Here is a 15,562-nt window from a genome sequence, read left to right as displayed (position 1 = left end):
AACTCTCACGTCCCGAGTGAGGAAAGGAATCCTACAAGGAAAGGATAGCACGTCTCGACTTTAAGGACAGAAATCCTGCTTTGTATGAAGGGTGGTATATGCAGTCTGCTTGGCAGCTACAGGAGGACCTCTCTCGCCGAGCCTGAAGCCAGGCTGGCAGCCAACCAGCCCCAGAGGTCCTCCCTTCTCCACCCTGCACAGTACTGGGGGGACAGCTGTGCATGCAGCCCCCTGGCTTTTAAAGTGGGTGTGGAGACTAAACTTAGGTTCTCATACTTGTGCAGGAAATATTTTTATGCAGTAAGCCATGTCCCCAGTCATTGAGCCCACTTTACGATAGTGAAAACAAGGAGAGAAAACTGTGTTTCACAATGGCAATCATGCTCATAGAGTCAGGAAATGATGACCGTTCTACCTGTCACTTCACAGGTAGCCTTTCCAAAGAAAGAAAAGCTTTAAAAAAAATCCCCTCAATTCCTTTCCTTCAAATTTTGCCTGCTTGTTGCTCAAAATAACACAGAGATTCTTTCAGACCTAGACTATAAAGTAGCTGCTATAACACGCCCGAGAGTCATCAGACACACTGCAGGCTGACTACCCAGCAGGGGGCAAAACTATGGAACATACAGAGAAACTGGACAATGGCTTCTGTTTTCCCATCTTGCATTCAGCTTTGGTTCCAGTATGTGGCCATTCGATGTTGCTTCACTAGGCTGGATTCATAACAGGCTTTTAAACTATAGGCCTCTCAATTTCTTTGGCTGATGTGAAAAAGAACTTAGGGCAATTAAAGAGTCAGTGGTGGCTGACAGAAGACAGAGGTGTCATGGAAGCAGTCATCGGCTGCATTCAAAGAGATCCGAAGCCACTGGAGTGCATCTAGGAGACCAGCCCCATGCTGAAATCCAAGTTGCACCGGACAAACTAGGCACAAGCAAGCGCCAGCTGGCCCGAGCAGAGATGTCTGTTGCACTGAGCACAAAGGAAGAGAAAGCTTAGCCTGGAGACAGACGAAGGGATCAGGACAGCTGACCTCAACTACAGGAGCCAGTAAGAGAATCGCTCTGTGTGGTTCCAGAGAGTGGGACATTCTGGACCAACATGCAGCAGTCACTAGGAGGGAGACTTCAAGTCAAGATAAAGAAATCAGGGAGTCCCTGCTGGTGGCATGAGTTACTTGAGCCACAATAAGACAAGTTAAAGATAAGGTCCCGGTGGTAAAGCTACAGGGGCGTTGCTGCCCAAGGGCGAGGGTGGACTCGGTTAACCTGCAGACTGAGCATGAGTTCCAGGCACGAGGCAGCTTACCTGGCAGAGGGAAATGTTCGCATAGGGCTTCGCCTGGGCATGTAAGTCTGCCTTGGCTTCCCTCTTATCACCGTGCACAAGCAGGATCGGGTTCTTCCTGAAAAGAGATCAGAAATGTTTAAAATGCACTGGTCACAAAGCTGGCTTCTTGCTTCATTGAGGAATACAAACATCTTATCCGTATTGTTTGTTGCTGGCCTTTGTAGCTAATGGCTGACATCATGCAGTGACTGTCGGGGCTCACTCATTACTTCCCAAGCCTGGTTTGCTGTGATACAGGTGAGCTGTAACCCTACAAAGTTCTTCCTTGTCTCAGAGGAACACATAGCAGGTTCTGTGCAAGTGTTTAAGATGGAGTCAACTAAACACATGGGCGAGTGAGATGGTTCAGTGAGGAAAGGGGCTTGCTGCCAAGGCTAATGACCTTCAGTACGATGCCCTGGAACCAACATGGTGGAAGGAGAGAACCAATGTCTACATGTCCTTTAACCACAGTGCATCTTGGCATGTGTAAACCCACACACAAACACGCTCACACACACAAAATGAATGAATGAATGAATAAATGAATGAATAGAAATTAGTCAAAAAAAAAAAACCCTCAAAACTGACAATGCTTGTTGACAAGATGCTTCCTTTCCCCCGGTCGTAAACCACTAAAAGTTTTACATTTCACCTGCACCTATTCACCGAGCTCCTGTTTCATGCTCTCTGTACCGTGCAAGATCCAGCACACAAGAGCAAATAGGCCAAGCCCTCAGTAGGTGCTGGCTTGCTCACTGGCAGTGAGTCAATGAAGTAGAGCCCTGGGTATTCTGCACTTTTAAATTCTAAAGGCCATAAACATCTTCTTAAGAACACATTAAAAAGACCTTTTCTGTTCATTTACTCTACGATGGGGTCTTGATACATAGTGCAGGCTGGCCTGAACTCGGTGCACTGCCCAGACTAGGCTCAAACTCCATAATTCTCCTTCCACAGCCTCCCCGGTGCTGGAATACGGACACAAACCACCATACCTGGCTTTGAAAGGCTTTTAAGAGATACTTCAACTTCTTCAGCTAATCCTTAGAAATCAATGTATCTTTACAAACTCTCCTCAAGCAAGGAAAACAGAGGAGTTTTCTCTCACAAGCTCCCAAATAAGATAAACAACCGCAGCTGCACTTAGGTTATTGGGTTATCCTGCCGAGGGCAACATTCAACTGGAAAGCACCCCGGGGCACGGCCATTCAGGTGCCGCCTGGCTGCCGCATCCCCTTGCTAGCCTAGCACTGCTCTAGCAGGACTGCCACTCAAACAGATGTAGCATGCGCTCTAAGGCTTCCCTACTTAGAAAGATGGTGCGAGCAGCAAACCACACAGAGAAATGTAAGATACGCTCATGTTCTAGGGAGCGCTAAGCATGAAGACAGATGTTGAAGTGCTCGCTCATCCATGCCTTCAGATTTGCTGTTCTGTGGACTACTACAGAAGGGCAGCACTCACACACAGTGCGACCTCACACACAGTGCTGTGATGCAGACCCTCAGCACCCACGGCAGCCCACATCTAAGTCTGAGTGCTCCCTGAAGTTGCCATGGCCACCACTCTGTAGCTCTGTAGGATCTTCACAACTTTCTGAAGACTTGGGAACGGTCTTCGCAAATTCCCATCTGGTAACAAGGGGTGGGGAGAAGGACTCTGACTTTGCTAGAGTTGCTGTACCCAAGTGCCGCAAGCCAAATGGTTTATATCACAAAACTCTGGTGTGCCACAGTTCTGGAAGCGGTTAGGCCTGAGATGTGGTACCAGCAGCCTGGCTCCTGAAGAGGCCTGAGGAAGAACAGGCCTCACTCTGGTTTCAGGAGGCCGCAAGCATTGCTCAGCTTACAGATCACACTCCCCTTTCAGTTTCCTCTGTCTGTGCTCAGCTTCTTCTGGTTTATAAGGATGCCAGCATGCTGAATTCGTGGCTGCCTAGTGAGCTCACTGCAGCTTGACTCATGGTTTCTGTAAAGACTCGACATACCAATACAGTCTCGTGCAGAGGTACTAAGGCTTAGAAATCCAAAACATCAATTCAACCCATAAGCAGCACTAAAGGAATTATAGGCGACACTTTGTCAATACTGTGGAAAGGTGACATTTGATTTCAAGGTCCTTGAAACAAAGGGAAAAGGACCAGAAAACAGCAGTGTAAATCCGAGGAACACACGGTCAAGAGGAGCTGGAGGCAAGGACCAGATTGCCCCTATATATCCAGTCTCTCTTTTCCTAGCAAAGCCCTGAGCCCACGTAAGACAAGGTGGGCTCAGTTAGAAGACCACACATCTATTCTTAGCGATGGCTAGTGTCATGTGACTGAGCTCTGATCCACAAAACAGAAAAGAGACTTGGGACCAGTCAGAACATCTCAAGAGTGGCACAGATGGCATGCGGATCCTCTCTACTGTCTCTTCCTTTCTACCTGGAACACAGACAAGTGGGCTGGAGCGTAGGCTGTTATCCTGGATCATAAGGTAACTGTGAAGACTGAAGTCAAACACTAGGTGGGTAGCTAGGCCACAGGAAAAACCCTGGCACTCTACCTAAACCACAGATACCTACTGTTTGTTGCTTAGGCTGGAAAGATTTATTTTTTTAAGCTACTGTTATTTTGAGTTTTCGGTTAATATGCAACTACAACAATGGCCCTTTTATTTGGTCAAATATAAGCCCTTCTGTGACAAAGCTGCTGGGACAATCTGTACATTTTACTTTCTAAAGGTTTGCACAATTGATGCCTTAAATACACCAAGGACTTGATGAAGTTGGCACTCATCTTTTCTTCTTTTTTCAGTGTCTTCCTCCATCCACTGACTGTTAGGGATTCTGCACAAGTCTGTGTTGCGAACAGAGACAGCTGTGTGTCACTGTATGCGGCTGCACTGCTTCACAGGAGGCTGAAGGGTGGCCAGAGGTAGCCAGAAGCTCTAAGCCACCTTAGCCTGGGTAAAGGAAGGAAGGTCACGGTCCCTTCCTAACTCCAGAGACAGTTCTGGAGGAATCACTAGGAAAGGAGAGCTCTGCTGTGCTGAGCCGTGTGTGACATGCTGGCCACATCTGGTCACATGCACACATCTAGATACCACAAGATCCGACTGTTCCTTCACATTAACTTTACCCATGAAGCCTTGTCACTGAGTTGGAATTTGTCCTTATTTACTTTTAGACAGAGCCAAGGGAACCATTCTTAAGTCTATGAAAAGAATGTGTGTGATTGACTAGGTAAAACGTGTTGTTCTCAGCAGAGGGGGGTAACTCATCTGGTATGTGTTAGCACTGGACACATGGACACCTGAGTCTGATCTTCCAGAACCCATGTAAAAGATGCCAGGCATGGTGGTGTACACTTGTAATCCCAAGGCTGGAGAAGTAGAGGTAGGCAGATCCCTGGGACTGGGCCAACAAAAGAACCTGCACACACACAAACTAAAATGCTGTTCTCTCAAAACAAACATTTTGCTTACAATGATGTCAAGCGAAATATGGAGAAAAGATGGACGGCAAGTCTTCGAAGTGCAAGGCTCGCAATCGACAGCACTGCCTGGTTGTCTGGCATCCCAGGACTCACCTGAATTCCGGTGGATATTGCTTTATGAGCCAGTCCACGTCAAAGCAGTAGTTAAACTAGATGGGGAAAAAGAAAAGTAAGTCAGCCACAGGTACCCTCACGAGAACTGCTACGAAACAGAAAGAATCTCTCATGCAACCACATGCTACAGTGTTCGTAAACCTAGTCCGTTATGCTGCAGCTTGCAAAAGACAACCCAAACTTCATCTTGAAGAACACCTGGTTAAAGGAATCTGCATAAATGGAACCAGATTCCCAAAGAGGTTCTAAGGATATTAGCTGCATATAATTGGACAACATCTCTATTCCACAACAGTGTTACTACATTATTTCTGATTATTTTCAGGATTACAAAGTTTCCCTAACGTGACAGAGATAAAGATCCTAGGACTTTTAGGAAAGGTCACTTCCTTTCAACACAACTTCTCAGCTAGCCTGGGACACTCTCACTTGTTTATAATTAGCACCTACGAACCACAGGTTCCATAGTGTCTCTACTGAAGAGGAGGCCTCCTCTTAATGCATGGCCAATCCTGGGCGCAGGAGCTCAAGTCTAGCTGAGAGAGAATGCAGATGCACCTCATTTGGCTTTGATTCAGAGATCAGGCCCCATCATACAGGAAGGTGGCATCTTTGCTTGCTTGGGGAACAAGACCCTTTTTTCCTGACAGTCCTTAAGCTTCGGGACCTTTATGATGACTTCTTAGCACCAAGGGTCCAGCTCAGTGTGTCAAGAGCCCCAGAACTTGCAGAAGTAGTCATGAATTCTACTCCTCCTCTGGTCGCTCGCTGCAGAGGATCATTTTCCTAAAGCAATGCAAACCTGACTTGGTCTTCACCATGCCACCCGCCCTCCCACAGCAGGCCGCACCAGCATCCCGGGAGGTTGGAAGCATCTCCCAAGGTTTTTCAGGTAGAGGATGTGTAGTGAGTTCTTGGCCAGTCTTTGTGGCCTGATCAAGAGTCAGGTGTTGCCTGTTAGTGGTCAGCTTAGGGGACACCGTATAAGACCGAGAAGCCCATCTGCTGTCATATTTTCTTATAAAGTTGCTTAATTGTCTGTTTCTCATCACCCAAAGAAAACACAATTTACCATAAACTCACCTGAGCTGAAGAGACAAGTGTCCCAAACAGAGGGGATAAAATATCTACAACGACAAGACAAATGGATTTGTAGATAAAAACCCTCTAGATTTCATAACATACCAAGCATCCTTCCCAGCAGCAGCTGGTGACAGCCAAGAAAAGACTAAGCGGAGAGCTACGACAGGGCTGGGCTGTAATTATCCAGAAGACCCATGAGGCGATTCTAAAATCTGCTACTTAACATTGACTACATACTCTCTAACACATTAGAGTGCAGAGCTACAATCTAAACATAAGCCCTGGATGGCTGCTCAGCTCTGGGCTCTGTGCCTGTGCCAATCATGACACAGTCTTCTTCCAGGACCTCTGAATCTTCACCTCCTCTGTGTCACCTATGTCCCCAGCGCTGCTCCCCTGCATCCAGAGGGCACTTGCTTCCCACAAGAGAACATTCACACCCTTAGCACTGCAGGTCACCTCTGGGGACATTCCACTTGGTTCCCCTCAAGCCTGACTCTGGCTGACTCTGGACAGATTTGGAAGGACGCTGTTTATTACCGATGCCATGATCAACACTCTCTTCCCCCTGCACAGGGCTTCTTAGGGGCAGGCGTTGTTTTTAGCACTTCCCACGGATGACCTTAATCTTTCCAGGGAGTTTTTGAGGTAAGGTATTATTCTTCCTGTTTGGATAAGGGGAGTCTCAGAAGAATGTGGCCATTCAACCGGAAGGGTCAGAGTTAAGGTTTGAGCCAGGATGTCTCACTCTAGGTTTCTGGTACCTACTGAGTTGCCTCTGAGAGGGAAGTGGGCTAGATCACTTATCTGGCGGTCACTTGGACTTCCTATTCTCTAGACATTGAGCTAACTTCTTAGGTACAAAGAGTTTGAAAGAACAAAAATGACCAGTGGGGAAATTCCTCATGTTGAGACCAGCGGAGTGAGGAGATAAGCTATAACGAAGTCCTCCAGCTGGCCCTGTCTGCACCCCTAGCTGTTTCAACTTTGCCCCTCTCCAGGATTCACTGGACGGCCACTGTCCTCCATGAGATCTTGAGGACCTATAATTACGGCTCGTGTTAGCTCAGTACATCAAATAGCATGGATTTAGATACAAGAAGAACGGGATTCAAGTGTGGCTAATTCTGTCTATCTGCATGCGATGCCTGCAGTGAGAGAACGCTTACTGTGTCTCTCTGCAGTATGACGCTGTGTCTACCTGCGTAAGGCTCACCTCACACACCTGCTCCGTTCTCAATTCCCACCCCATACTGTCTTAACCACAAAGCCAATGAGCGGCAAAGGAAGGGATCGGTGCCCTCTGAGTTCACATGCTCCGCTGTTCTTCCATGGGATACAGAGAAACACTTGAGACCATCCTCTGCCTCAGATCTGAAGTGTCAGCCTGCGTACAGCAGCACTCATTTTTGCTTCTTTGTTCTATTAAGCAAAACCAGGCTTTCAAGTGGGAGTTGTCAAACATCACTAGGCATTGCTACTCTCTGGAGGCTGAGGGAGAGCATAGGTGGCAGCCTTGACCCACAAGAGTTTGATTTGATCAAACAATGATTGGACTGAAAACATGCATTTCCAAGATCTAGATGATTTGGAAGCTGCTGGCCCAGGACCACACTGAACCACTGTGAAGCTTAGTGCAACTAACAGAACTACCAGTCGAGTTTAATCTTTACTTGGAACGTTGAGCAACTCTAAGCACAGTGCCAAGAACTACCAGGGGCTGAGCTATAGGGCTTTGAGGAAGACTCTAGGAATGCCACCGACCTGAGCAAACCATCTACACACACACACTCCGGGAAAACTACCTCCCACCACCCCCTGATCCCCAGTTGTTAAGATGGGTTCTTTCTAAGCTGTACCCCTTGCTTTATCAAGGGGGAAATGGCTCATTAGCTCCTAAAATCCCTTGTTCTTACCCTTGATGTGGAGGGCTTTGGAGTTGTACTTTGCCTTAATCCCCGACACTCTAGTGAGATAAAACTGGAAGGGGTTCCCCTTATCCAGCATGTCCCAGATGTCCTGGCCTTCCCCTGAGGTCTCGTACTCATCGTCTGCCCTTTGGGGCCTAAGGCTGGCAGGAGGGCTTCTATCCACAACTTTCTGGGCAGTAGTCACATCGGGTGAGGAGACATGTTTTTTCTCTTGAGGCAGCACTCTCTTAGGCTGTTCCTGCTGTGTCACATCTGGCTGCTGGTCATCATCGCTGCTGGAGAGACACCAGCCGAGACCTTCCGGGGAGTCACTCTTCTGCTTCTTGTGGGGTAGCACCGAGTCTGCGTCGTTGAACTTCACAGGTGAGATCTGTCTCTTGTGTGCAACCTTGCGGGCCTCTGAGCAGGTGTATATGAGCTCCTTCGACACTCCCTGCCCAGCCTGGGGGTGAGAGGATGCTGACGGCTTATCAGGTTTGGGCTTCTCATCCTCGCTTTCGTCACTACTGGATATTGTCCACTTCCCGTAGCTGCTTTCTTGGGACATTATACTTCTGAAAAGGAATGACGGAAGCATTATTTCCCATTCATCAGGCAACTGGCAACACAACTTCATGGCTCTCATATTCTGGGTCAGATGGGAGAGTGCAAAACACACAGCACTTCTGTCACCAGAACCTGGGCCACTTACTCAACACCGTGATCTCTTATGAAGAATCCTAGCTACCTTCTACTTCCTGCTGTCTTTCAGTCTAGACGTGGTCTAGAAGCCCTCCGAAAGGGAGGTAAGGTTAAGGCCATCTTAAGGAATTTTTAAGAGTAATTCAGACCATGTTCATTTTTTATTTTATTTTGGTGTTTTGGGAATTGAACTTAAGGCATTGTGCTTGCTAGGCAAGCTTGCCATTAATTAAAAAAAAATTATTAGACTTGCTTTAGTGTATATGGACATGTATATGTTGGAGGAGTCGTATGTGTGTGGCATGGTATGGAAGTCAAAGGACATCTTACAGGAGTCTGCTCTCTCCTCCCACCACATGGAGCCCAGGAACTGAGCTCGGGTCATCAGGCTTGGCGGCAAGCACCTTTCCCCACTAAACCAATTTACGGGCTCAAATATAAATATCTATTTGTTGGGGGAAGGGTACAACTGGAGGTCAGTGAACAACTTCAGGGAGTTGGTTCGCTTTCTCTCCCACGTGAGTCCCAGAGATTGAACTCAGGAGGTCAAGCTTAGCAACAAGCACTTTAACTTGCTGCGCCATCTTGTTGGCCCACACTTCAATTTTTCTAGAGTGAAAGTAGAATTTATGAACTTATCTTCCCTCATGTACAGGCATCCACAAGACTCAAGTGATGAATACAGCCAGGCATTTGCATTAGCTTAGCCAAGCCTGAGGGGCACAGTGAATGACCAGTGCCGGCTGTGTGCGCACGGTCTGTCAGCACTGCTGTGAGGGGCTAACTTTACATCATTACCTTACTGTCCACGCCAGAACCCAGGCTCCTGAAACCTGCAGGCAAGGATTTGTACTGAAGCCACATACTTTTAGTTTCCAAATCACACACAGTTGGTCTGATTTGCAGTCTCCTGCTCAGACGAGGAAAATGGAGGATATATGAACTTCCGGCATTAACTGCAAAATTCAGCTACCTGGGAAGGGCTGAATCGGTTTTCCAGCCGCTCCTAACGTGCTGCCTGTGACAGATGAATACAAAGCTCCGAGGAAAACTGCAATACATATTCAGAAGTATGTGTTCCTAGGGCCTGGGCGTCAAGGCTTGCTTCTCAGCTGAAAATGATGTCGTATGAGTTGGGTAAACCAAGATAAAAAGCAGTATACCACAGACCTTGCAACTCTCACCAATTAAAAACTTCCACAAGTAGGAAAGCTTGATCTTACACCAGGTTTTCAAGTAAATACACACACACATTTCAAGCTTTTAAAAAAAATTGTTTTTAAGGTATTGATCACTTTTCACAATTTCTCTCTTAAACCAATTTCTTCAGTTAATTCCAGTTGATTCACACAAGGTCTCTTCTGTAAATTACATATTCCAAGGAGCTCTTTCACAGAGCGCATAGGACATATCCTCACATCCTTCACAGCTCATTGGTACACTTAACTTCAACAGCCAAAGTGTGGGGGCTGCAGAGGGGTCGCCTGCTCCTGCAGTGAAGGATGACCACCGGCGCTATATGCAGTTTGAACCCTTGCATCTGTTTTCTAAAGTTTTGTGTCAGTTTCTACGATGTCCAACTCACTTCTAGAGGCTGTGAGAACTTAGCTTAGGTGTTTTTCCTAAACAGTCTCTAACCAGCTACCCAAGCTGTGACAAGCAGACTGCAGATAGAGCAGTTTGCGACACACGCCCTTAAAGGAGCTCAGATGCAGGTTATTTTTTATTTGTTCTGTTTTAACTTGCTTGTATCTTTTTATCTTAATGCACACCCACTATTCTAGACTCTAGAGGTCGGTGGATAGACCTATTTAAGTAGACCTAATTTGCTCTGAAGGGACTACTTAATCTTATGAATTAAAAAGAACCAAGTAAAGAAGAACTCTGGATGATAATTCTAGCTTCCTTAAATTTTAAATCAACATAGTAAGGAACTTACTAACAGAATCTTCAATTAAGAGTCCTAAGGCTGGGTATGGTGGCTCACCCCTGATTTCAAGGCTGAGGCAAAAGGATTTTGAGTTTGTGCTAGCTTGGATAATATAGTAAATCTGCGGCTATCATGAGCTACCTAGTGAGACTCTGTTTCAAAACTAAGTCAATAAAATTTTTGAAAATTATGTGAATGCCTGTGTCTACGATGTACCAGGCGGCCAAAAGAGAGCCTTGGATCCCATAGAGTTAGAGTTGTTGGTGGTTTTATGTTATGTGGGAAGCCACATGTGCCGTTGCAGAGCGGCACTGACTACTGCTGGCCACCACGCATAAGTTTGGACAAACAACCAATGTGTACATATGCAGTAAAGTTTTTTGCAAAGACACTGCCTGGCCCAGGCATGATAATGAGGTTCTGTAAGGTACTGAGAGTATAACCAATCAGATGTGAGACATGCAAATGAGGTATGATAATGAGGTTCTGTGAGGTACAGAGAGAGAGAGAGTAGCCAATCAGATGAGGAACATGCAAATGAGGCTTAGTGCATAACCAATTCGGGTGTGAGACACGCCTCTCCTAGGCCTATAAAAGCAGCACCAGTTCTGGGCTCGGGGTCTTTTCGCCTCTACAATCAAGCTCTCCCAATAAACGTGTGCAGAAGGATCCTGCTGCAGCGTCCTTCTTCCTGGCCAGTCGAGCGCGCGCAAGAATGTTATCTGGACATGGATGCTGGGAACCGAATTCAGGTCTCTGTAGAGCTGTAACGACTCTCTCTTGAGCCACTGTCTCAGTGTTATGGAGGCAGAGACTAGATTGCAAGGGATGGGCGGATCCCTAAGGTTCAGTAGCCAACCAGTTTAGTCTCCCTGGTGACTTCTAAGCCAGTGAAACCAACCAGCCAAAACAAAAAGCAAGCAAGCAAGCAAACAAACCACCTCCAGACAAACCCAAACCACACACACAAAGCATATATATCCGCTGCTGTACTGACCACAGCAAGGAATGAACCCAGCCTAGACATCTGTCAGTAGGAGAATGGATCATGAAGGTGGGTCATATGGACACAATGGAATTTTACTCAGCTGCAGAGAAAAATGAAATAAGGAAGATTTTAGGAAGTGGATAGGTCTGGTAAATGTAACATTAAATGAGGTGACTCACACTCAGAAAAGTCAAAAGCCATATGTTGTCTCTCATATTAAATGTAGGTCTTCTTTTCCTTGTATGTCTGTGTAAAAACAGATGCAAAAGTACAGAACGCCTAAAAAACTAGAGAGGAGATAAAGACAGGGTAAGGAGTGGTGGTGAGTTAACATGGGGAGAGGGCAAAAGACACATGTCACCTGAAAACAGGAGACAAGGATGCGAGGTGTGTGTGTATGGGGATTTACTAAAACACACGCTTTGTTCGTAAATAACACTTTGTATGCTAATTTAATTTTTTTTATTAAAATTTTAAAACCCCAAACAAAAAAGGGCAGATTGGGTAATGACACTTCAGGAGGTCTTCTGGCCTGTACGTATGTACCACCCACAGAAACATAAACACATATACAAACACACAAAAAATTAAAAACCAAACCAAACAAACAAAAAAAAAAAAGACCACAACCAACTAACAACAACAACAAAAAAATTAAATACTGGGACTTTCTACATTTATTCTCCATCCTAAAGCAAAGAGCAGATCTCAGATGTTGGGGTGAGAATTCTGTTTCTGGTCTGAGAAAGAAGCTGTTTGTAGATTCCTGTTTTTTTTCCAGTCAGAATCCTGCTCTGTGGTCCAGATTTGCTGGGTACCATACACTCTTCCAGCTCCCCTGTCTACGGTGCTGAGATATTAGGTGTGCTCCACCAAATTGGTTTTCTCCCTTCCCAACATAAGAAATTCTTCACAAACTCGTGTGTCATCCTTGCGCAGACACCATGCTGATCTTTATCATCCAGAGGCTGGCTGCTGCCAGGAGCACAGTCTGCAGAATCCAGAGAGATGCTCACCATCTCGTCCCAGGTGAATACAAGGACCGTGGCCTGTATCAGTAAGTCAGCATCTCGGAACCCCGAAAAGCCTGAGCAACCTCTCGGGTAACTCTAAACTCCTCAGACAATTTTTAGTGTTACCTGCATTTCCTAAAACCACATTGGGGGGTGGGGGGTGGGGCAGGGTGGGGGCATCCCTACCAATAATGTACAATGAGCTGGTAAAATAAACAGAAATGAAGTTTTGAAAAAGACATTTCTCAGAAAGCAAAGCCCCCTGTTTGGTCCAGGCTTTACGCGAACTTTAAGTCTGGAGATGGCTGACATTCAAAACTATGCTGGAGGGCTGTTTACCATGGAAGGAAATAGCTAATGAACTTGTACCTTGTCATTCTGCCCACCAGGTTACCAACCTCATTATGCAAACAAGGTCCTTCTCCTGCTGGAGAGGAGCTGCTGCGATGTAAATGTCAAGATCGTGTAGGAAATGGCTTCTAATGTGGAAGAGTGGATCTGGTCAGCATCCGATTGCACTGCTCCCTCCAACAGGACCAGGTTCCCAGCAGGCCAGGGAGCTTTTGGAACCAAAGACCAGCCTGATAACATTCCCCACGGCTTCCTTTCCACAGTTTATTTTCTATCTCACCAGGCAGTGCCTAGCATAGCAGAAGTGCAAAGTCACAATAGTAGTAAGGGACATCGAAAGAAGGAGAATACAGGTGTACCCCTCTACCCACCGAAGTCCCAGCCTGGAATCAAAGCAGCAGTGATTCCCACAGTGGAAGCAACTGGGGCCTGCCACCGACTGGGCACATAACAGCACCCCCCTCCAATTCCAATTTCTACTTAAATCAAGGAGAAAGCTAAGTTGTAAAAAATGCTTTACATTTTGCTTCTGAACTCCCAGTGGGTCCCGGACTCCTCCACAGGCACCTGTAACACTTGTTTTCCTGTCAGTAGAATGTAGCTTATGGCTCCATTACAGCTATCACAGCAAAATAAAGTCTACTTTGTAAAAGTATTTACATAGGAGTAGATTCAAATAAATATGAAGAAAATAACAGCATATGTGTAAAGAGAATAAATAAAAACTAAGGCAGGCGAGGCAATGGAATTTGGCAGTGTTGGATACTGTACCAAGATGGGGGAAAAAATCTTATGGAATCCTTTCACCAGACAGCAAACTCAGAATGTCATCAGAAATTTCCTTAAGGGCTTTTAAAAATATGCATGGAGGGCTAGAGCTTTGAGCCGTGGATAAGAGGGTTTGCCATGAGTTCCAAAGCCCAGCATAATACCTGTGCCTATGACCCCAACATTGTGATAGTCAAGGAGGTCTGAGAGTTCACTGGCCAGTCACCCAGAAAGAAAACTGCCGCCATCTTCAGGTTCTGTGAGATTCTGACTCACTAGAACAGGGCAGAGCGCAACTGAGGAAGACAGTCGGAAACTGCCTGTATAGGTGTGTGTACAAACACACACACACACAACAGCTGATGAAAAAAAAAAAGGCACTCCGCTTAGAACCTTGCTTCCACTATTCCCCGGTTGGCTGAGCAGACTCAGTATTTCTTCTATATAGACACTACTCCTCAGACATTTAAGACAGAGGCACCAGATTCTTCCAAGGTGGTCCTTCCTCTGAGCCGGGAAGTAAGCAGAATTGAGGTCGGGGATAAAGAGTTAATAATATAAAGCTTCTATCCTAGACAGGTTTAATTTCAGGGTGAAAGGCACACATTAACACATAAAAAGCCTAAAAGTCAAGATGACTACAGATGCTCACTACATTTTACAGGGATAACTTTTCTTTGGAATCATTTGTGGCATAGCATGAGACCTGGGAGGGAAAGGAATCCGCGGGCTAAAAGGCAGTCGAGAAACATTCCAGACAGATGGAATCCAACCTGCTGAAGGCCAGGAGGAGGTAGCTAGGTTCTAACTGTAACACAGGAATGGTCCAGAAAGAAGGGGTGGGGACAGTAAGGCAAGTTAAAAGCCGAATTTTATTCTAAAGACAATGGGACTCCCAGTGAGAGTGCCTTGGCCCGTCTAGTCTTTTAAAATGATCATATGTAACACAACTTTGTGCACACGTGGCGATAAGGACGCTTCTGCAGGAGCTGGGCTGTGGGGTGCTGACGATGGTCAAGGAGCAGTAATTTGGGGGTACAGTAAGCAAATCGTAAAGCTGCCAACGTTCCCCGAGCGCTCAGCTCTGCCCAGACACAATTCCAAGCGTACAGACTCATTTCAACCTCAAGACAGCCCAATATCACGGCGGTGTCCCTGGTGTGGAGCGTGGTCCACGGAGGGAGCGAAGGCCAGCGGCTCTGCAGCGCGTCCCAAGGGTTAGGAGCGCAGGGTCCGGGGCTCCCGGGACTCAGAGCGGAGGAACCCTGCCCAAGGACCCCGGCCTCGCCGCTCTCCTCGCGGTCCTCACCGAGCCCTGCTGGCCTTCCACTACCACATCTGATGGCAGCGGCCATCGCGCCGCCATGAGGAGGGCGGGCGCAGAGTTACCGCCGCCGCTGCCGCCAGAGCCCGCCCCGAGCCGGCGCCCGCAGCGGCAGACACCTACCTGACCCGCCAGGCCGCCGCCGCCGCCGCCGAGACTCCGCCCCGCGGCGCGCCCGCGCATGCGCGCAGTTCAAACTCGCCGGCGCCGCCGCCTAGCTAGCCAGCCGCTTCCCCTTCCGGAAGCCCCCCACTGGGTCCTAAAGACAGCCTCATTTGCCTGAGACCAAGAGGACCAGAAAAGAGCCGAATGAACGCCTCACTCTCTGCTAGTTTCCTGTTGAAAGAAGAGAGAAACAGAAAGCTGTGGTAGCTTCTCTCTCGAGGTTAATTTGCAAACAACGACTCCATTCTGGGGATGCTTTTAGGCAGCTTCAGGCTCTCAAGGCTAAGACAGCGGCGTGCTCTGGGAGATGGGTGAGCGGTAGAAAAAGACAGCTGCTTCAGACTTTAAAATCGACTGCTAGATAAAAAGTTAAATGAGCTCCCATCAGACTCAGAACCTCCTTT

The 15,562-nt window shown here is 47.0% G+C and overlaps 2 protein-coding genes across 13 annotated transcripts in view; one reads left to right on the top strand and one right to left on the bottom strand.

Annotated features, from left to right (window-relative positions):
• The window catches only part of Tdp1 (tyrosyl-DNA phosphodiesterase 1), a 70,709-nt gene extending 55,555 nt beyond the window's left edge, over positions 1 to 15,154 (bottom strand). For 2 of the 4 annotated variants that reach the window (NM_028354.5, NM_001379072.1), the window contains exons 1-5: positions 15,117 to 15,151; positions 7,924 to 8,492; positions 6,008 to 6,051; positions 4,904 to 4,959; positions 1,309 to 1,405 (exon numbers count right to left, since the gene is read on the bottom strand). In NM_028354.5, the coding sequence (NP_082630.2) occupies positions 1,309 to 1,405; positions 4,904 to 4,959; positions 6,008 to 6,051; positions 7,924 to 8,485 (759 nt within the window). In that variant the 5' untranslated portion in view covers positions 8,486 to 8,492; positions 15,117 to 15,151. Of the gene's footprint in view, positions 1 to 1,308; positions 1,406 to 4,903; positions 4,960 to 6,007; positions 6,052 to 7,923; positions 8,493 to 9,592; positions 9,731 to 12,948; positions 13,192 to 15,116 lie in introns of those variants that run through there. The other 2 variants (XM_030246506.1, XM_030246507.1) reach the window with 2 other exon arrangements.
• Positions 15,155 to 15,226: 72 nt separating this feature from the next.
• The window catches only part of Efcab11 (EF-hand calcium binding domain 11), a 192,248-nt gene continuing 191,912 nt past the window's right edge, over positions 15,227 to 15,562 (top strand). For 3 of the 9 annotated variants that reach the window (XM_006516387.4, XM_006516386.4, XM_006516385.4), the window contains exon 1: positions 15,254 to 15,378. The gene's annotated coding sequence lies outside the window, so the exon portion shown is untranslated. Of the gene's footprint in view, positions 15,379 to 15,562 lie in introns of all 9 variants that reach the window. The other 6 variants (XM_011244217.3, XM_030246983.1, XM_006516383.4 and 3 more) reach the window with 6 other exon arrangements.

Source organism: Mus musculus, chromosome 12, assembly GCF_000001635.26.
Source record: "Mus musculus strain C57BL/6J chromosome 12, GRCm38.p6 C57BL/6J".
Taxonomy (NCBI): Eukaryota; Metazoa; Chordata; class Mammalia; order Rodentia; family Muridae; genus Mus; species Mus musculus.
Note: the sequence above shows the minus strand (reverse complement) of the source record. Positions and strands in the feature narration are given on the sequence as shown.